This window comes from Erythrolamprus reginae, chromosome 2 (genome assembly GCF_031021105.1).
Source record: "Erythrolamprus reginae isolate rEryReg1 chromosome 2, rEryReg1.hap1, whole genome shotgun sequence".
Taxonomy (NCBI): domain Eukaryota; kingdom Metazoa; phylum Chordata; class Lepidosauria; order Squamata; family Dipsadidae; genus Erythrolamprus; species Erythrolamprus reginae.
In genome coordinates, this window is record NC_091951.1 from 247,290,359 (window position 1) to 247,313,211 (window position 22,853).

Here is a 22,853-nt window from a genome sequence, read left to right on the forward strand (position 1 = left end):
ATGAAGCAATGGCGGCACAGAGATTAGAATGCAGTACTGCAGGCTTATGTCTGCTGTCTGCCTGCTGCCAGCAGTTTGGTAGTTCCATTCTCATCAGCTCAAGGTTCATTCAGTCTTCCAAAGTCAGTAAAATTAGGTCCCAGATTGTTGAAGGCAATACAGCGATTCTGTAAACTGCTTAAAGAAGGCTGTAAAGCACTGTGAAATATAGGTCTAAGTGCTATTGCATTAGATTAGCATTAGATTTTTTGCATTAGCGCTTAGATTTATATACCACTTCATAATAGTTACAGCTCCTCTTTAAGCTGTTTACACAGTCAGCATATTGCCCCAACAATCTGGGTCCTCATTTTACTGACCTCGGAGGAATGGAAGACTAAGTCAACTTTGAGCTGATCAGGATCAAACTGCTGGCAGTTAGCAGAAGTAGCATGCAATATTGTAGTCTAACCATTGTGCCACAACAGCTCTCTAATGTATATTTTATTATTATTAATCAGATTTACAGGGGGGTGGACAAAAAAATGGAAACCCTTGACTTTTTGGCATCATAATGTTTGAACATGTTCAAATCAATCAAAACCTGACATATTTTAATGGGTTTTTTTGTTTTTTAAAAAATTCTGTTATTTGATATGTTTTTTTAAACTACCTTTTTTTTTTACAGAAATTTAATGAAATTGGTTATAACCTTCTAGAAATGGCAGACCTCTCAGACTTTCAGAGGCCAAATTGTTGGTGCTCGAATGGCAGAAAGTGCCCAAATGGCGTTTCAAGAGGTAATGACTGCTTTTGAAAGAGAAGGGAAAACATCCTCAGCCAAGCACAGGTCTGGTCGAAAGTCGAAGATGTCTGAGAGAGACCGTCAGACTCTAAAGCGAGTTGTTAGAGGGGATCGCTAGACCACAGCTCCTAAAATCACTGCAGAGCTCAATAGACACGTACCCAGTTTCCACAAAAACTGTTCGAAGGGAGCTTCACAAATCTGGATTCCACAGAAGAGCTGCAATTAGAAAACCTCTGCTCTCAAAGACAAATGTTTCAAAGTGTTTAGAGTGGTGCAGAAACCACCAGAAATGGTCCCTCCAGCAGTGGCAAAATGTGATTTCTCTGATGAATCATCGTTTACCCTTTTTCCGATCTCTGGCCGTGTTTACGTCTGGAGACAGCCAAAAGAATCGTTTCATCCAGACTGCCTTCTCCCAACCGTCAAACATGGCGGGGGTTCAGTGATGATCTGGGGTGCTATTTCTTGGAAATCCGCCGGACCAATGATTTCCCTTCATGGAAGAATTAACAGCCATCACTATTAGGAATTTTGGCTGACCAAATTCATCCTATGGTTCAAGAACTGTTTCCAGAGGGAGATGCCATCTTTCAAGATGATAATGCACCAATCCATAGAGCAAGAATTGTTAAAGAATGATATGAGGAACATTCTAATGAAATTCAGCATCTCATCTGGCCACCACAATCACCAGACCTCAACATTATTGAGCATTTATGGTCGATTTTACAGATTCAAGTAAGAAGTCGATTTCCACCACCATCGTCTCTAAAAGAACTGGAGGGTGCTTTAACTGAAGAATGGGCTAAAATTCCTTTGGAAACAATTCACAATTTGTATGAATCAATACCTCGGAGAATTGAGGCTGTATTTGCCTCAAAAGGTAGACCAACACCATATTAAAAGATATTTTGATGATTCTTCAAGGTGTTTCCGTTTTTTTGTCCACCCCCTGTATATGCCGCCTTTCTCTGAGGACTCTATATTTTGATTCCATACTACATCAGAAGATGTTAGGATTTCCTACAGCATTTTATTGCTTTTCCTTTTTGTTTATTTCTTTTCATTTTTAAAGATATTTCTAAATAATAACATTATAGTGAACTCCCTATTACACAGAACTAAAGTATATTAAAGAAAACATAAAATGAAGTAACTACAAATCATAAAATATATAAATAATCATTGTGGAGTCAAACCTCAAGCAGCAAAAGTCTACCATGAATAAGTTGAAATATTAAGGATGTTTGATACTATTTACATAAACCAACCAAATTGATTGATTTTATGAGTTCAACCAAATCAGAAAACAAATGTAATTCAGCAATAGAAAGATGGATCAAATTTAAAAAGCAACTGAACCAAATAGTATCATATGCGTGATAAGAAGATTAGAAAGATGCGCAGACTGGATTATGTACTAGGTTAACCTGAAAATAGTTTGGACCTAAGCATGTAAGAATAGACACATCATTTAACTTGGAAGGTATGGTATATCACCAGAGCCAGCTCCAACAAGATACTGTACTCAAGGATATCAAAACAATATGGGCAATATCTGGGAGTAATGAGAAATGGAAATCTAGTATATAGTTTATCAACTATATACTTAATATAGTTTATCAAGTTGAAAATTCATTTCAAAAATTCATAATTCCAGTTTACTACAAAGTGTAGTCTTTCCTATTGTGGCAACTCTCTTGATGTGAAGTTGCAATTCCAGCTAAATTATCTATTTTTAGCATAATTTCAAAAGAACTAACTACTATAAATTATTGTTTGTTTGTCAAATGGGCAGTAAAGTCAATGGACTACCAACAGATTAGCTCATATTCCCTGAAAGGTTATTAAGTTCAAATGTTTTGAAAATGCAATATAAAATATCTATAAATTCTGGAAAATATAATACCTCCACTGTTCAGTTTCTGAGTCAGCACATCCACTCTCTCCTGAAGTTTATCATACATTGTCACAATCTGTGTGACTGCACGGCGGGAAGCCTCACAACGTTCCTGTAGTTGGGATTCCATTTCCTCACTAGTGCTACTAGCCAGTGTAGCCAGAAAGGAGAATGCAGGTTCAAATATTTCTCCTAAATGATAATAATGCAAGAAAGTAATTGTAAGTAGATGTAATCTGGATCAAAAAAATAAATAATTTCATAAGTATCTGTAAAACATCTGCCACCTTGTATCAGATACTTTACCTCGATCCCTCTCATCTTTACGCTCTTGGTTGCTGTCTGAATCAGGTTCTGGTTCTGGTACCACTAATGCTTTTCGCTCTGACAGGAGATCCCCAAGGCCTTGATCCAAGTCATAGCGTTTCAAAATGATGCGAATGTTCTCATCAAACTGAAAAGAGGACACGTTTCATTGATAAGAAAGTTTGCCAAGCAAAATTAAAGGGATGGGACCATTAGGAGAAAAATGCAGCAGACCTGACTCCAGTAGCGGTTGATAATCAGTAGTGAAGCATCATCCGTGGCTTGACGTTTTTCCAGCTTCTCAATATGTTCTCGCAGTTCGTCTTCAATACCTTGCCGTTGGTCCAGCATCTCCGCCAGTTTTCGATTCTTAGTCTGAAGCGTACGAATATCCAGTTCTTCCTGAAATATAGCCAACATGGTATAGTGATTACAATGTTGATCTAGGTTTGGGAAGAACAACTATTCATTTCAATGTATGTATAAAGTGGTAAGTCAGCAGTAAGCAACCTGATGGTCTCCACATTTTTGGGACCAAACTATCCACAATCATTTGCTAGTGAATTCCAAAATATATCAAAATCCGATTCATAACACTTCACACTATAGGAAAGGGGTTATCACACAAAGTTTTTCAAATATAAATAAATACTTTAAATACTTTATTATTGTCATTGTATGTACAGTGATCCCTCTATTATCGCGAGGGTTCCGTTCCAAGACCCCTCGCGATAATCGATTTTTCGGGATGTAGTGGTGCGGAAGTAAAAACACCATCTGCGCATGCGCGCCCCTTTTTCCATGGCCGCGCATGCGCAGATGGTGTTTTTACTTCCGCACCTGGGAAGACCCAGCAGCTGAGGAGCCGCCTGCCTGCCCGCTTGTCCGCCGCTTTTCCGCTTGTCCGGCCGCCGCTTTTCCGCCGCTTTTCTGCTTGTCCGGCCGCCGCTTGTCCGCCGCTTGTCCGCTTGTCCGGCCGCCGCTTGTCCGGCCGCCGCTTGTCCGGCCGCCGCTTGTCCGCTTGTCCGCCCGCCGCAGCTGATCTGCTCGGCAGCGCAGTAGCAGCGAGGAGCCGAAGATGGGGTTTCCCCGTTGCCCACGCAAAGGGGAAACCCCATCTTCGGCTCCTCGCTGCTACTGCGCTGCCGAGCAGATCAGCTGGTGGGCGGCCGAAGGAACCTTCCCTGGGTGCCGCCCGCCGCTCGAGAGCAAGAGGGGGAGAGATAGAGAAAGAGAGAGAGAAAGAAAGATGAGAAAGGAAGGGAGTGATGTCATCGGGTGAAAAAATCGCAATATAGCGTTTCGCAAAGATCGAGATCGCGAAACTCGGGGGATCACTGTATATACACAGTATACTCATACAACCAAATTCACATTACGCCTAAAGACCAGACCCAACACATATAACAATCCCAAAAACCCACCCCACCTGCCACAAATTCCTAACCCTGAACTTCCCAAATATACCCTTTCCTATAAAAATTCATCAAGAAAATTGGTATGAAAGGGAAAAGGAATGTATAAGGACTCTACAATTAATCACCCACATCCAACCCGAGAAACAAGATTATCACTTCCATGAGAGTTAGACCCAAGTCCACCCAGCTTTCTGATAGAACTGATCCCAGTGGCTCTGGGAGTCCAGGAGAGCATAATAATCAAAATAATATTGCATTTCACAGAATGAATAAAACCCAACATGAAGTTGAGGTACAAACCGTTGAGGAAACGCCACCGAGCTTAATAGTCTCCACAGTGGTCTCTGAGTCCTCAGCTCCTGCCTTCTTCTCTGGAGGAGCTGAGGGGCTAGGCTCCACAGCCACTCGTTTGTTCCCAATCCCAGACATAGCCCCAAACTGGAGGTTCCCACTTCTCCAATTATTCTTCCTGAAAGAAAGAGAAGGAACATTGTAAATATTTGAATTTTAACTTTTCTCATTTGTCTTATTAAGATATATTTCCAATAATCAAGACAAAAAACTAAACAAGACAACAAATAATATTTGAAACAGAATGCATGCAAATCCCCTCTCTTGTATTGTAATTTTTGCACTCAAGGCCTCATTAGTTTTAAACAAAGGGAAAAAAAACATTCCCCCTCTTAGAAACCACAAATTTATCTCAAAAACGCTTGTTTAATGTGTTATTTATTGCTCCTCTGCCCATTTGAGATCTGCTGACAATCCTCCGGGGTCAGAGCTGGGAACATTTACATTTGATTTAATTATTTTAAAGCACACAGGGGTTTGAACTGCATCTGGTTACAGAGTCTTTAATGCTCTCTGAGCTTGGTTGTTAGCTTGCAGATGTTGCAGTGCCCTACTAGACTCCCACCAAAAAACTGGCAAAGCAAGCTAAAATATATAAACAAAAAGCAAACACCGTACTTACTGGCACTGATGATGTTACCTAGCTGGCTAATGAAACATCTGTACAGAAACAACCAAGCTCAAGAACCAAAGACTCCATAGTTCAATCCTGAGCTACAGATATTCTACAGGTGGTCCCTGACATATGACAATTGAGGCCAAAATTGATGTTGCCGAGACATTTGTTGAGTGAGCTTTGTCCCATTTTATTTTTCTTGTCACATTTGTTAACTGAATCACTGTAGTCGTTAAATTAAGTGACATTATTGTTTCCACACTGGCTGTCAGAAGGTTGCAAAAGGTGACACCGCCACCATCATAAATGTGAGTCAGTTGTCAAGAATCTGACAACTGTAGGGAAATTGCCATGGTCTTAAGTCTGAAAAACGATCATGTCCCTTTTTTTCAGTGCTTCTGTAACTCCAACCAGTCACCAAGTGAACTGTTGTAAGTCAAGGACTAACTGCACTGTCATTTAGCTTTCCAAAAGCTGAACGGTAAAAATACAAAGACAGCAAGAAGGTGGGAGAAGAGTTAATAAACGAAAGATAATGACAGGCTAAGGAATAAAGTATTATCCCATCCCTGAATCAAAACTATATTTCTTAGCCTGTCATATGTTTCGTTTGGTAACTCTGTCCCACCTCCTTGCCATCTTTGCATTTTTGCCATTCCTGCTTACTGAAAACTTAAGATGACAATAGAATTATCTGGAGCTCAGGACTGAACTATGGAGTCCTTGGTCTTCTTCTCCGTAATCGGTTGCTTTTGTATCCACCAACAAGGAGGTGTGTGCCCTGGGGAGCAAAAAAAACTTAAATCCAATAATATACTGGGAAAAATAACAGGTGTTCCACTTGTCTTCCAAATGCTGCTTGCTCAAAGAAAAAGGCTGAGAGAGAAAAATCTTTGCTCATGCTCAGGGGAACTCTTAACGAGAGACACCTACAATGCCCGAAGCTGTCAACAGTCGACCAGGGCAGCACGCAGTTTACCGCTCGCTGGGTCTGAAGTCCAACGTCGTCGGTTCTCCCAGCCCCACACATTCCTCCATATCCCGCCTCCACCTCCACCCCCACCCCGCAACCCTAGACTCAGAAAGAGACCATTCGGTTTACGACGGCACTGAACCCCGCCTCTTCGACACCCCACCCCCCGCTCCCCAGACGCCGTCCCAGAAGGAAGGCGACACCCCCTAAAAGAGCGGCAGCCCTCCCCGGTAAGGTCTCTGCCTCTGCACTTGCTCACCAACCCCCACAGAGCCCGCGGCCTACAACGATTGCCGCAGGAAACCGTACGCCGACCATAAGCGCCCAGCAACCAATCCAGCCTGGTTTCCTCCCCTCCTTTAGAACGGCCTCTTTTTGCCCTGACGCAAAATGGCTGCCGCACCATAGTTTCACAATCTAGTAGAGGGGAGCGAGAGCACGAAGACGGCTCAGATTCCGGGTTCCTTTTTCCTTAACTTGTCTTCCCTTTTATTTTTTACATTTATACGCCGCCCGCCTTCTCTCGTTCCCAAGCGGTTCTGAACGGCTTGGGATACTGTTCCGAGTTCTTCTTAAAGAATGGAGCGGGAGATTTTTGGAAAGGGCCATTCAGGCAGCTCAACGGCTGCAGTAGGGATTATTTAACTCGCCGGCTCCCTGCTGCCACTGAAAGGCCGTTTTCCGTGCGGAATTATTTTTTATTATTATTATTATTATTATTATTATTATTATTATTATTATTATTATTATTATTATTATTATTATTATTATTATTATTATTATTATTATTATTATTGGAAAATTTAACCTACATGCTGTTTAAATTAAAACAAAGAAAGCCGAGTTCTTGGTTGATCGAGCTGGCGCTGTGGCGACCATTCCCTTTTTCGCGGTAATTTTTTTTTAAACTACAATTCCCAGTACCCCCCGAGGTCCGGAATTCCTTAAGGGTTAAATTATCCACGGAACACTCCCCCACCCCACCCAAAGGGGGCTTTGGCTCCGCCGCCAATCGGCTTCTTTCTGCCCAAACTTGTGGCGGCGCCTCCGCGGGGTCCCGCCTCTTTTTTTTTTGTTTACGGTTGCTGAGCTACGGCTAGTAACGTCCGTTGCTATATATATCCGCCTTCCGCTTCCTTCTCGGCGGTCTGGTGGTGTTGCTCTCTATGGCCAGGTGAGCCTAAGTGCATGCATAGGAATGTGTCCATCCTTACAAAGGTAGGTAATAATAGCAATAGGACTTGGACTTATATGCCGCTTCGTAGTGCTTTTACACACTTCAGCTGCCCCCCGCCCCGTGGCTGGTGAGGATTGCAATTAGAAAGAATAAGGTGCAGCTCAAGCCTTTTTCAAGTAAATCTGCATGAAGGAGAGTCCTTCCTTCCTTCCTTCCTTCCTTCCTTCCTTCCTTCCTTCCTTTCATTTTTTCTTTCTGTTTCCCTCTTTCCAAGAAATGCAAAATAGAGTTGAAAGTCAGCATTGGGCTTTCCAGTTTCTCCCAGTAAGGCAAGTTGAAAGAGAGTCTGAGTCAAACATCTGTTTCATTCACGTTGTGTGTCCATTCTAGATAATTGCATGTTACATAATTATATGTACATTTAGATAATTACAGTGTTTATGTATTGTACATCCATTGCTTTGGGACTGCAATAGGGACTAGCAGCTTGGTTGCATTCCCATTGAAATCTTTATTCCCTCCTTTTTATTAACTCTGCTTGTTGCAAGCCAGCTGTGAGGTGCCTGAATTGTGAGAAGGTAACCATGGCATGCTGCAATGGTTGTAAATGTGAGGGTCGGTTGCAATTTTTTTTTTCACTGTTGTAACTTCAGTGGTCACTGCACAAGATACTAAGCAAGGATGACCTGTAATATTAATTGGACTCATTTGCTGCTTGTTTTGTCTTTAGTCATATGTGGCAGCATATGAAAAGTTACCAGGGCATGGTGGGTGTGACAAGGGAGTCATATCGGGCACAACTGTGGTGGCCAACTAGTAGTTTATCTTACTAGATTGGTAAAATGGACTTTGCAACTGTCAAAAATTCAAGAAAGGCTATAAAATAAAGGTAAAACAAAATTAATGTTTAATTAAGCAAGATAACTTTAATTAATGTTTAAGCAAACTAGCACACACACCCTCCTTCCACTCATCCCAAGGGACTTCCTTGTGACTGTACTCACCTATTTTTCCTGCATTGTCACTAACATATACTTCTAAACTGCCTACCTACCCCACTTGTTCCATCTTCATTGCAGTCCTTATGTTTTCCTCAGTCCTGTCTAATGCTTGCTTCCTGTTTATATTTATGTATGTGTTATATTTGCAACTAATCATTTTCCATAATTAACACTTAGGATACAGAAGTATTTATTATCTGAAGAAAGTTAAAACAAGTATACCCTGAAGAATATAGAACATTGCACATATTTAGATACTACACTAATCATCCTCTTTATCATTTAAAGTTCTTTACAGCAGAATTTATACTTAAAATTGGGTTACTTTCAATTCACTAGAGCTTATACCTTGATGAGGGAGGATTTTTATTTATTTATTTATTCATTCGATTTTGAAGAAAAAACAGCTTAAAGAACTAAAATAATGTATCAAATAAGTTTTAAATTTAAAAGTGGCTTCTAAGCCACTTTTAACCTGTTATTGAATATTTCTAGGAATGTTTCATCTTTTGTTATTGTATTCTAATTAGAATTCATACTGAAAGGAAGGAAGAATTTTCATTTTAAAAAACTTGTAATTATCTTTAATGTTAGATGGCAGCACTGATACTTCTGATGGAACAGATTTAGAGGTATACCTGTTTTTCTTCACTATTTAACTTACATGGATAATTATTAAAAACAATAAGATTTATAATCAAAGAAACTGGGTATGTCAGTAAGTTAACTAGTAGGAGCACCAATATTGATGAATATTAATATAGATTTTCTACTTATTTGGGGAATTATTGTCATTGCAAGATTTTAAAAAATAATCCTATAATCATTATTTCCTATAATTAAAACATTATAGACAACCAATAGTAATAATATATAATCCCATAGTAATGATGTGATAAAAAGGATAAAGCAAAAAAGGGAAGGATTGATGAAAGAAGTTAGTCAAATATTGACTAACAACAGATCATCAATCCTTTGTTGTAATTCCGGATTAGATTTTTCTTTCCAACACTGCATGGTAATCATTTTTAGCTAGCCCCTATGCTTGAATTCATAATAGGTTTTATAGATTCCAAATATTAATATAGGCAAGAATAACATATGCATCTCTGTGCACAGTCATTGGTCCAGAACAATATTAGCAATCCTTTTAATTTTAGCTAAAATATGGCTATAATAGGGCAATTCAAAGTCATATGAGTTAGTTTGTGAATTGCCTTCCCAACAGCAAAATGGTGAACCAGACTTGTTAAACATGTGGGAAATGTACAAAGCAATTTTGTTATTGCATTAACCTTTTAATATCATAGAACATTTGCTTTATGTTACCTATAGCAATCATTCATTCAAATTCACTATTTGCAGGAATAATTAATATCAGTTTTATCAACATAACAGCTAAAGGAAACATTGGCTTAAGAATCCCAAAGATCCTTTTTCAAGGGACAACTGGACTTTCTTGTTTTTCTTTGAAGACATTTCGTTTCACACCCAAGAAGCTTCTTCAATTCTTCTTGGGTGAGAAGTGAAACGTCTTCAAATAAAAGCAAAGTCCAGCTGCATCTTGAAAAAGCATCTTTGACCTGGATAACTGAGAATCTCCATAAACAATTGGCTTAGGAGCACAGTTCATTTCTTTTAAACTTAGCTGGAATTAAGGAGAAACTTCCTAACAATGAGGATGATTAACCAGTAGAACAGCTTGCCTGCAGAAATCATGGGTGCTCCATCACTGGCTGTTTTTAAGAAGAGTCTAGACAAGTCACTTATCTAAAATGGTATAGGTCCTCCTGCTTGAGTAAGGGGCTGGACTAGAAGCCCTCTAAGGTCTCTTCCAGTTCATTCTATTCTAACTTGCAACCATGGTTAAAACTCCAGAAGTTGCAGTAACATCTAGATCCAGAATGGCAAATGTATGGCATGCATGCCAGAGGTGGCATGCAGTGCCCTTTCTGTGGGCACATGAGTTGTCGCCCCAGCTCAGTTTTGTGGTACATGCACATACACCTCCCACTGGCCAGTTACTCTCCGGGCCTCTGTCGCATGCATGGGGATAGGGTGCATGCCTGGAGCTGCAGACGCATTGCATTTTGAGGGTCTAGGCGCATGCACATGCATGCTTTGGGCACTTGGTCCAGAAAAGATTAGCCAACTGATGTAGATCAAATAGACTAAATAATAAAAGTTTGAGATGAATCAAGAGTAAAGTTCAAGATGTACTTTGGGGTAAAGCAAGCTTGTTTTTTTATTACTGCAGATGTTTTCAAAAAAGCTTCCTTATAACTGACTTGATTCAAAGCAATCATATGTTATAAGAGGCCCGGTTTATCTATCAAATAGAATTGCCTGCTATTTTAAACCTGGATTTCTCATAGTTTGAGCCTTTTATTTATAAAAGAATCAGTCTATGTATCTGTGACCCAATATTTTTGGTATGCACATTAAATATTAAATTATGAAATGTAAATATTGTATGTGAACCCGGTACAAAAAGAGAGATTCTGATACTTGACAGGATTTAAATTGGGTCTAACAATAAATCTCATCAGGAGTTAAAAAGGAGCATGGTACTATAGTTCCTAAGGCTAAATGGTGACAGATCTAGAATGAATGCTAGTGATAAAATTCAAAGTGGAGAAGTTAAATTCCTAAGCGGTAATTATAATTTATGCAATGAGAATGTCACAGGATGACCTTGTTAGAGTAATTTATTCCATATCCTGTAAAAAAATAATGTAGGAAAGAAGCATTGAAAGGCCTCTCAAAGAGTCAAGCGCCTTAAGAATTAATTCATGTTAATCACATTTAACCTATCCCAAATACTCAACCGGAATTCGAGAATAAATATGTGGAATTTCTTTGCATGAAAACAATGGATTTGTTTTACATTTGCTAGTTGAGAAAACGTCTTGAAAAAACTTATATAAAGGAATCAAATACAATGTAAAAATTCCATTCCACGTATGTGACAAAATTACTCTTGTGCCCCAGGGGCATCTAATATAATTTATCCAATTAACAGAGTAATCAGATAGGAAAACCGAACATGAAGTAAGTTTAGGAATAGAAATTCTCAATGAATGAAATATATCGTCTGCTTAGAGCAGGGCCTTGTGCTCAGCGGTCTCTTAGCGCAATTCCGTTAAGTATTTTAATATTTCTACTTGATGCAAGAGGTTCTAAAGCCAAATTAAAAGGAGAAGGAGGAATAGTATGGACCTTGATTTCAATTTAATAGCATATGAGTGTGCCTATTAAATCTGCAGTAGGTCAACTGGATATGAAGTGGCCATCATTGTTTAAAATGAACTTCTAAGACAGTGGTTCTCAACCTGGGGGGTCAGGACCCTTTAAGGCCATGAGAAAATACAAATTTGCCATGGTGTTAGGAACTAAAGCTTCTATTCTGTCGCCTTGGAACACATTTTTACAATCCGACCAATCAGGTGTTTACAGTGGGGGTGTCCCTCTGACTTTCCTGCCAATCAGCTTAAAGCTCTGTTGAGAGAATTGGTGCTAGACATATAGTGAAGGGCCACCACAAAATGAGAAACTGTACTAAGGGGTCGCAGCATTAGAAAGGTTGAGAACCACTGTTCTAAGAGGAAGTAGCAGTCAGGCAAAATATTGTTTAAATGAAAGTTTGCTGTACAACTACTTCCTTCCTGAAGCATGAAATCTCCATATATGTTTTTCTTTACTTTTTTACAGAATTGGATCTAATCGTGATTTTACTAGAAAGCCCTCTGCATGGTCTGCTGCATGAAGCAAGAGGCTGGCCAAAATGGCACGCAGGAAAAAACCAAAGGACTCTCGAACTGCAGACGTGACAGCCATGTTCTCGCGCAGATTACTGCCTTGGGGCAGGCTATGCCGTTGGTCCAGCCCATCCCTGCAACTCCTTGTGTTGAGTATGGTGACCTTTGGTGTGATTGCTCCCTTCACTTGCCGGGACCTCCTGTATTCTTATTTCTACAGGCGCGGTTGGTACCTGAACTCGATGACCCGACATTTTTTAAAGCAGAACCAAGAGGAGGGTTTGACTGCTCTCCGTTACTTTGAGCGGCTGCAGAATACATCAGAGAAGCTGACCAAAGAGGCCTTGCAGCCATGGTTGCTGATTACCATCATTACCGTTCAAAGGAGCCCAGAACTCCACTATGTCCTTCAAGTAGCAGCCCGCTTTCACCGTCTGCTCCGGGAATGTGGCCCTTCTTGCCAGCACCATCAGCTTTTGCTCTGTAACGTAGAAGCAGATCCCAGCAGCCACCAGGATGCTAAGCTGCTTGCCACTTTCTTTCCTCTGGTGAACCATTACAGCGGTAAGGAAAATGTGGATCTTTTTCCAAACCGTTTTGAGAAGGAGAAGCAAGATTACACCTATTGCCTTGAGAAATCACTTAAGCTGTATAGACCGGAATATGTCCTGTTGGTGGAAGATGATACCCTCCCAGAAGAGGAGTTCTTTCCAGTCCTCCATCACTTGTTACAGACACGATTCTCCAAGCCCCATCTCCGAGATGCTCTCTATATCAAACTCTACCATCCAGAGAGACTTCAACATTATATCAATCCAGAACCCATGAGGATCCTGGAATGGCTCGGATTAGGCATGTTTTCAGGCTCCTTCTTGGGCTTTCTCTACTCATGGGCATCAAGCCGCTCCAGCCTTAGTTGGTCCATTGTGTTGTTTTTCGCCCTGTACAGCATGCTGCTAGTAGAGCTGGTTGGGCGCCACTATCTCTTGGAGCTTCGACGCCTGGCGCCATCCTTCTACAATATTGTGCCTGTGACCGAATGCTGCACTCCAGCCATGGTGTTCTCTGCGCCTTCAGCACACCGTGTATTGGGTTACATGAAAGAAGTTCATTGTCACCTAGGTTTTGCCAAAGATATTGCTCTGTATTCACTGCTGCGTACCAAGGGCGAGCAAGCATTTGTTGTTGAGCCCAATCTGGTGAGACATGTGGGGTTGTTTTCCTCTGTCAGGATCAATGAAAACCCAGAGCTGCTTTGACTTTTCAGGATTTCTTAAGGACTGAAACAGATAAGCAAAAGCTCAACACGAGATATATACTGAGCTTTGCTAAGTTAAGTCAACTCCATTTGCAAGCTGGGATTGAATCAAATCAATTAATTACAGTCAATAGTGTTTTGGAACTCAGTTTTCTAGCATTCTATGTTTATATATATATATATATATATGTAGATTGTTCTGAGTTCGGGTTTTGCCCTGTGTAATGTTTTGCATGTCTATGCGACGTTTCGGTGAAATCTCATTCACCATCTTCAGGCTGGAGTTCCAATCTTTGTGTTGTTGTTGTTTACAACAACACAAAGATTGGAACTCCAGCCTGAAGATGGTGAATGAGATTTCACCGAAACGTCGCATAGACATGCAAAACATTACACAGGGCAAAACCCGAACTCAGAACAATCTACATACATATACCCGTGAAAATTTACGAAAACAAATATATATATATATATATATATATATATATATATATATATATATATATATATATATATATATATATAAACATAGAATGGGCTAGCTGATGAGAGCAAAATAACTTGAAATAGATTTATAGTAGTTTCCCTTCATTTTCATTACACACACACACATACAAACATATATATATATACAATGGAAGGGCACTGTTTGGAAGGCTGATTTAGAGCTATTATTTATATATATATAAAACTATATTTACAGCAGCACGGAGCTTACAACTTCAGCCTGATGATGGTGAATGTGATTTCACCGAAACGTCGCATAGACATGCAAAATATTACACGGAGCAAAACCCTAACTCAAAACAATCTACATAGATATAGATATAGATATATATATGACAGTTTTGGTATATTCGGGTTTCTTCCCGTGTAGGATTTGGAAATTTCTGGCGACGTTTCGACGATGTCTCACTCGTCATCTTCAGGCTGGTGTTTCTGTCCTTGTTCTAAGGCGACACTGCGAGACCTGAGCTGCCTTCCTTCTATAAATACTGGTGGCTGGGTGTGGTTTGATGGCTCAGCAATTGCCTGCTGTGTAGAAACTTCCTGGTGAGTCAGTGGGGTAACATCTGGGGTCGTTACCCCACTGACTCACCAGGAAGTTTCTACACAGCAGGCAATTGCTGAGCCATCAAACCACACCCAGCCACCAGTATTTATAGAAGGAAGGCAGCTCAGGTCTCGCAGTGTTCGCCTTAGAACAAGGACAGAAACACCAGCCTGAAGATGACAATAGCTCTAAATCAGTCTTCCAAACAGTGCTCTTCCATTGTGAAGTAGCAATTCCAAAAATCCCAGCCAATGTGGCTAGTAGTAATTTTGGCTTATGAATTTTAGGTTGTGAAAGTTAGCTCTGATTTATAGCTTATAGATAATGAACAAGGGTTCCTAAATTTGGTAGAAATACCGGAGATGGTGCTTTAGCTTTCCTGCATCAATTTATAAATTATTTTAAATAGTTAAATAGTTTATTTCCCATATCCATGAAGTATTAACTGAAAAGAGAAACTATTTATTAATTGCCTTAGTCTATTTTTCCTGAGCCAGTGCCTTTCAGATACATTAGCTGCAAAATTGCCAACACTGCCCCTCGGTCTTTTGGAGGCTTGCACTCCTAACCGATCGAAAGGATGTCAGCTTGGGAAAGATTGGTCTACATTCAAAAACAAATCATCATGTTCAGTGATTATTTTAATGTTTGTTTCAAATCTTTCATCACTGTCACTTTTAAGTATGCTTATCTTATAGAGCTCTTGCAAATGACAAACTCTCCTTGCGTGTAGAAGCTTTTAAGTTAGTAACAAGGTAAGGTCACTCAATTTGAAGTGACTAAAATAATTGGAGATAGCTGAATTGTGCGACAGCCTAATCTGAGTTTATGTCAGATTTGGCATGGCTGAGAAAATGAAAAAGCCCAATAGATTCCATGAAAAGTTTAACAATCCTAATATTGTGAACATAGCCAAAGCTGCAGAAGGTTTGATTGTCATCTTCCCTTGTGGCTCTTCCCTTGCCCTATCTATATTCTTGTCTCCTATATTAGTTACCTTGCTGGTATATCTTATACCAAATGCTCAAATCATTCCATTAACAAATTTCTGGAATCCACTGATCACTGAAAAAAAAACTATCAACGAATTAGAATTGCCCTGTCAATTACCTGCTAATTTTTATCTTATCATTCTTGCCATTTCTTTTCCATTTTGTTTCCCCAAGACAGGAAACCCTGGAAATATTTTCCACAATTGTCCATCCCAATCTCTTGCTTTCTTTCGAAATGTACTGATGGTACTGTTTAAAAATCAAATGCGCACCATTCAAAAACCATTCTAAAGGGAATGTAACATTCTCATTTTTCTTCATTTCTTCTGCATTTGCTACCTCCTACTTCACATTTTACTCATACTGTTCCTTGTTAAGGGGCTTATTTTAAAAATGCAAGTGCCTTACTTAGATGATATATAAACACTTATACAGAGAAGCTGCTCCCTCGTCCTCTAACTCTGGAAATCTATGAGAAGAGCATGGCTTTTTCCACCCTACTTGGAAAAAAACCACCCTTGAATCAAAATCAGTATTTTTCTTTCCATGAGAATTCGATTGAAATGAATTAAAGAATAAATGCACCATCATCCATATACTGTTCTCGGAAAAGTTGATGTATTGTTCCAAAATTCTTGCTATTGCAATGTAGTAATTTTCGAAACAGGTGGGGAGGGAGAAAGATAGTAGTCAGGGGTTTCTAGGGGCATCCATGTAGAAAAAAACAATTTCATGCTCCAAAAATATCTCTGGGGGATCTGGTCAGAAGTATTACACAGCACAGCTAAGTAGTACACTGATCAGAATCAATTTATTTAGCTTTTTGTTTATCGATTAATTGAGTGATTGAATTTCTATGCCACCCATCTCATTAATACAGTGACTCTGTGATAGTTATTTGATAACATACATTTTTAGTTGAGAATTGCTTGGATCATCATGAGCTTTTGCACACTTCCTCATAAGCTTTGATCCTCATCCTGCTGTCTGTTAAACACTACATATGCAAGTGGATAAAGGTTCACAGGCAAGGCACTGAATCCTTTAGACAGCAAAAAGACACAACCTATCAAGTCAACCCTACACACCCAGGACACAGAAAGTGGGGAGGGACGGATCAGCAGGATATTTAGTAGGAATCTCCCTTGCATTGGGTAGAGGCTGACAGTATGCTTGGCCAGGCATCTGTGTAAGTGATAGTTTATGCCAATCCAGGCAGTACAGGTACAGAAAGCAGCCAACAGAAGATGAGAAGATCCCACCTTCTACTTTCTGACCAGCTCATTTAGTGCTAACATACCACAAATTATGCAAAATTTATTTATTAAATTTATATGTCGCCCAACTCCCAAAGGACTCCGGGCGGCTTAACAACAGAGTAAAATATTAAAAACATCTTAAGCATTAAAACAATTAAAACCCATGCATATCATTCCATGGCCGGATTTCGCCAATTACAACCGTGAGTTCAACGGCCGCAGGCCTGCTAGAAAAGCCAGGTCTTGACTGCTTTTGAGAAGGCCGATAGGGTGGCAGCAGTTCTGACCTCCGGAGGTAACTGGTTCCAGAGATCCAGGGCAGCCACAGAGAAGGCCCTCCCCTATGGCCCGCCAGCCGACACTGTTCAGCTGATGGGACCTGGAGGAGACCAACTGTGGGATATCACCGGTTGCTGGGAGTTGTGTGACAAGGTATAGCATAACCACACCAATTTTGGTTTGGTTTTGTGCTTTAGGTTGAGGTTGAATGGAAGATGGTATCAGGTGGTGTAGTGTTCTTCAAGAATGATTAGCTAGGCTTCCTTGAATCAAAATTAGATATGTAGATGTACCTGTAGTCTAAATTCTAGGCAGTTGCAAAGCTGACAAGATAACACATGAGCTGCCCTGATTACTTCAAAGAATCAGGTCTATTTGTGTTAGAAGGTTTCTGACACACATACTTTCCTCCCCCACACAAGCACTGCCATTGTGCTGTGGATTTGTGCAATACACCTGAATGACTAATCACGCCAAGCTAACCAGAGGATGAATTTGATTCAGAGGTTTTCTTCAGACTCTGCTTGTAGCTTCTGGAATTATTTGTATCCTCAGTATGTTCTCTGCCACTGAATCACCCCCATACCCACAAGCAGCTCTTGATCCTTGAAGTATAAGATCCAATGCAGCAACTCAAAAAACACAACTTATATAAATGTCTCTCTTTTTAACAACCATAGTGGTACCTCTACTTACGAACTTAATTTGTTCTGTAACCAGGTTCTTAAGTATAAAAGTTTGTAAGAAGAAGCATTTTTTTCCCATATGAATCAATGTAAAAGCAAATAATGTGTGTGATTGGGGAAACCACAGGGAGGGTGGAGGCCCTGTTTCCTCCCAGGAGATTCCTAGAGAGACCCCATGGAGGCTTCTCCCAACCTTTTCCGGCCCTGTTTCCTCCCAGGAGATTTCTAGCGAGGCCCCATGGAGCTTCTCCCCACCTTTTCCGGCCCTGTTTCTTCCCAGGAGATTCCTAGAGAGGCCCCATGGAGGCTTCTCACCGCCTTTTCCGGCCCTGTTTCCTCCCAGGAGATTCCTAGAGAGGCCCCATGGAGGCTTCTCACCGCCTCTTCCGGTTACAGTTTCGGAGGCTCAGGTTTGTAAGTGGAAAATGGTTCTTGAGAAAAGGCAAAAAAAATATTGGACACACGGTTCTTATTTTAAAAAGTTCATAAATAGAGGCGTTTGTAGGTAGAGGTACCACTGTATTTGATTCAAACTCATTTTAGTTATAGATATCCGGACTACAAGAGGACAACCGGTGAAATGTGCTTTGCAACACAAATATAAATATATAAATATAACGGCATCGGACCAGAATATCTCCGGGACCGCCTTCTGTCTCACGAATCCCAGCGACTGGTTAGGTCCCACAGAGTTGGCCTTTTCCAGGTCCCATCGATGAAACAATGTCATCTGGCGGGACCCAGGGGAAGAGCCTTCTCTGTGGCGGCCCCAACCCTCTGGAATCAATTCCCCCCGGAGATTAGGGCTGCCCCCACCCTCCTTGCCTTTCACAAACTTCTTAAAACTCACCTCTGTCCTCAGGCGTGGGGAAATTGATTCTCCTGGGCCGTTTCTGCTTTATGTATGGTTTGTATGAGATGTATGATTGTTTTTATATTAATGGGTTTTAAATTGTTTTAATTTTGGATTTGTACTGTTTCTGTTGTTGTGAGCCGCCCAGAGTCTTCGGAGAGGGGCGGCATACAAATCAAATCAAATATATATATAGAAAGAAAGAAAGAAAGAAAGGAAAGAAAGAAAGAGGGGCTTGCAATGGTGCCACCGTAACACAAACGTTAGCATTATCATGGAAACAAATGATAATGTTTTCAAAATCATTGGATTTCAAAAAATGGTGCAAAACTAAGGTAAAACGATTCCTTGCCAAACTAAATGCACCAAATTAAGAATATTTTGGGTATGCCTTGTTGTACCACTTAAAGTAGCATATCATACCCCCACATATAGGATCTTGCCTACATGCCCAGAGCTGTAGTATAGAAAGGAAACTGTCCTATCAGACTGATCTCCTTTATGGTCATAAGATTTCATAAGTTTTGTTACTGAACAGATGAGGACATTTTATTTAGTAAATTTACAGTCTATCTTATATACATGACTAAGGAGCTCACAATTACAACAAGAAAAAGAACATGAATTGTTTTTTAAAATGATCTAAAATGGCAAAGCAATTGTTTTTATTCAATTTGCCCAAAGTTGTTTGAAATTTTGAGCCAGTTAGTTTAACTTATTTTTGTCTGTCTATCCCAAAATCCCTGATCAAGAGCCAAAGTTCTAGAGATGAAACATTTGAATGATCTTTTCCCCTTTAGTCTCTCATAGAACTCCCATCAGTATATTAGTATTCCAAAGAACAGTGCCTGGGAAGCTGACTATTTTATAATAAATTGTTAATAAAACCTTTAAATAATAGCATACTGGGTTTGGGCTGGAGGGAAGAAGTTGAAATTTGAGTTCGGAGACTGGGAAATGGGCTTTTGCACAAGTTTTCATCAATGAGCTTTTCTCACAGCTCTACTGAATGCCAATGTTTCACAACAGCACTATAGTAACTTCAGTTGTTATTGGAGATTAATGCAGTTGACAGACGCAATATCATAGTGCCAAAGATGTGGCAACCATTTGGGAGTGATGCAAAAATCTTTCATGAAGGTGACCTGAAAAAAAACATTTTTTTTCCTGCCTGGACAAATTCCCACTATGATTTCTGATCCCTGCGGGATTGCAGTAAATCAGTTCATAAGCACGGGGAGAAAAAAAATCACATTTCTCAATGTACCTACTCTAGAAAAGTTTTAGAATGCAGAGATTCTTTATGAAATATACATGCTACCTGCCCTAGATTCTCAATGTTAAAAAAATCTACTTGTCCAGCTTCTTTTCAAAATTAAATCAAGCTAAGGGCAAGAATTGAAAATATGTCTTTCTAGATTCCTGATCCCAGGAATTAATAATCCTGCATAGGAAGCACAAACAATCCAGATTGCTGGTTCTCAACATGGCCATATATTTCCAGTGCCACATTTCTATGGTGCCACAGTCTTCTATGATATTGTTGAAATTAATACATCATGCAAATGATAACATACTTCCACCCAACAGTAACTAGGTGCAAGTCATAGAAGTGCATGAGGCTAAGGAGGCAGCCATGAGCAAAAAGAAAAAAAAGAGGAATTCTGGTCTAGATAGCAATAGGCCTTTAGGCACATAAGACAGTCAAATGACAGATTGAATTAAAATTCTGGAATCTTAACTGTGATATAAATTAGAGGAGGGGATCATTTCAAGAGGGGAATGTTCTACATTGTGCAACTTTTTGAGAGCCATGATGGTGCAGTGGTTAGAATGCAGTATTGCAGGCCAACTGTGCCGACTGCCAGGAGTTTGATCCTGATCGGCTCAGGTTTGACTCATCCTTCCATCCTTTTGAGGTCGGTAAAATGAGTATCCTGATAGTTGGGAGAAATATGCTCACTCTAAACCACTTAGAGAGTGTGATGCAGTATATAAGGCTAATACTATTATCAGGCAGAGGGAAATATTGTGGGTACAGTTAGGCTTAATGAAGGTGTCCTGCTGCCCAGAACTTCAGGCTCCCTTGCTGTGTCTGGTGACTAAAGTTCCTGCTTGTTTGTCTTTTCAACTGTGGAGAGAGAATGTCAGTGGCTTAGCAAACATTGCATTGGTCAGAGAAAAAGCAGACTAATGATCAAGGCCACCAAGAGATTGCACTAAAACTGGGACAATGTTGGTTTAACAAAATGCTTGAGCTTTCAACTTTTAGGGCAACTAATCAGGTAGACCGCAGAGAGGTTTTTTTCCAGACCCAACTCCCAACTTCATGCAATGAAGGTAATGGATCCATTCAAAAAACTTTTCTCTGTGCTGCATCAGAGGCATTTTCCCCAGGACACAATGTAACTGTGTGACATTGTTACATGCAGTCAAATTTGCACAATCCTCAAAAGCCACAATAAAGTTGGCAGGATATTAAACCACAACGTGAACAGATCATTGGGATAAAATATGAATGAAAAAAAAAATGACAATCATAGAAACTTTGAGGAATGAATGATATTATGCTTAATCCTATACATATGATACCTTCTTAGGAATAACACTGTCTTTAACACACTTAACAACTGCATAAACAAACATAGCCTAAATGAGGGAGGCCCTCCAAACTATTCCACCCAAACTAACCAAATTAGCTGAAAATAATTCATAAAAACTCATCTGATTTTCTACAGACTTCTTAGAATGCTCATTTTTCACACAAATGAGGTGAGATATCAAACACTTACAAGATTTACACTTAAATGTTGCTCATCCAATAAACAATCAATGATCGATGCAGTTACTAAGGCATAAACATGGCTTGCAACAACAATAGCTGAGAGCTTTTTGTTAGAGCCAAATTCTTGACTAACCGAAAAGTGCTGGCATAAATTGCATTGTCCCCATTGTCAGTTCTAGCTCTGCTGTAGCAATGAAAGTGGTAATTGATGTTTATGTACTTATTAGGAGCCAAGTTAAAGAAAGGGAGTGATGGATTTCCCTGGCTTGATTTCTCCTCTTACTCTGTTTTCCTACAATGAGAGTAACAACCACCAATTCTTAACATAGGATTGTATAGGTTAAAGATGAATTTGAATGGCAGGTTTAGTCTCCTACAAAATTGCCTAACTAATGGGAAAAGAGGGAAGGCACTTTCCAAATGTTACAGTCAGCATGCCTGTAGCTTGTCATTCAGGTTAACTTGAGAGTTGACAGATATATCAAGCGGTTCAGAGTAAAATGAGAGAGAGTTCTATTAACATTCCTATTCAAAGCAGCCACTCTTTGAAGTGAAGAAGAGTCCTTCGCTCCTCTGCTGGCAACAAAATATCTTATTCCACCTGACTTGAAACACTGCAATTAGACAATTTACAACTATGTGGCCTCCCATCTGATCTAACTGTAGTGCACAAAATAATATATCAGAATGTCCTTCCTGTTAATGACTACTTCACCTTCAACCACAGCAATACATGAACATGTAATAGATTCAAACTAAATGTAAACTGCTCTAAACTCCACTGCAGAAAATAGGACTTCAGCAACAGTGTGATTAATACCTGGAATGACTCTGTGGTTTCTTCCCTGAACCCCAAAATCTTTAACCTCAGATTATCGACAGTTGACCTCTCCCCTTTTCTAAGACGTCTGTAAGGGGCATGCATAAGCACACTATTGTGCCTACTGTCCTACTGTCCTCTGTCTTCTTTTATCATTACTTTCTATGTTATGTTTATACAAACCACTATTGATTGATTGATTGATTGATTGATTGATTGATTGATTTCATCCAATACACAATGAGGGCTTTAGTAGGTATACACATAGTAAAATACACAATGAAGGTTATAGAGGATATACTCATAGTAAAATATATCTAAGAAAGAAGAGAAGATATAGAAATAAAATATATCAATGAAAGAATAGAAGAAGAGATATAGGAATAGAAGAAAGGTATAGGAGATATAGGAGAGCAATAGGACAGGGGACAGAAGGCACTCTAGTGCACTTATGCACACCCCTTACTGACCTCTTAGGAATCTGGAGAGGTCAACCGTGGATAATCTAAGGGTAAAGTGTTGGGGGTTTGGGGGTGACACTATGGAGTCGGGTGATGAGTTCCACACTTCGACAACTCGG

General features: G+C 39.9%; 2 protein-coding genes across 3 annotated transcripts in view; one reads left to right on the forward strand and one right to left on the reverse strand.

The window, feature by feature from the left end:
* The window catches only part of RNF20 (ring finger protein 20), a 32,052-nt gene extending 25,335 nt beyond the window's left edge, over positions 1-6,717 (reverse strand). Inside the window, exons 1-5 of one of the 2 annotated variants that reach the window (XM_070742406.1) lie at positions 6,312-6,717; positions 4,712-4,880; positions 3,228-3,395; positions 2,994-3,141; positions 2,697-2,879 (exon numbers count right to left, since the gene is read on the reverse strand). In XM_070742406.1, the coding sequence (XP_070598507.1) occupies positions 2,697-2,879; positions 2,994-3,141; positions 3,228-3,395; positions 4,712-4,840 (628 nt within the window). In that variant the 5' untranslated portion in view covers positions 4,841-4,880; positions 6,312-6,717. The remainder of the gene's footprint in view (positions 1-2,696; positions 2,880-2,993; positions 3,142-3,227; positions 3,396-4,711; positions 4,881-6,311) is intronic. The other variant, XM_070742405.1, reaches the window with a different exon arrangement.
* Positions 6,718-7,482: 765 nt separating this feature from the next.
* Positions 7,483-13,643, forward strand: PGAP4 (post-GPI attachment to proteins GalNAc transferase 4). Its single transcript, XM_070742407.1, has 2 exons — positions 7,483-7,569; positions 12,241-13,643. Exon 2 carries the CDS (start codon positions 12,314-12,316, stop codon positions 13,544-13,546), a length of 1,233 nt encoding a protein of 410 aa, XP_070598508.1. The 5' UTR covers positions 7,483-7,569; positions 12,241-12,313; the 3' UTR covers positions 13,547-13,643.
* The last annotated feature ends 9,210 nt before the right edge of the window (positions 13,644-22,853 follow it).

Excerpts from the sequence above, each read along its gene's own strand:
- PGAP4 (XM_070742407.1), top strand. The coding sequence starts at position 12,314 with ATGGCACGCAGGAAAAAACCAAAGGACTCTCGAACTGCAGACGTGACA.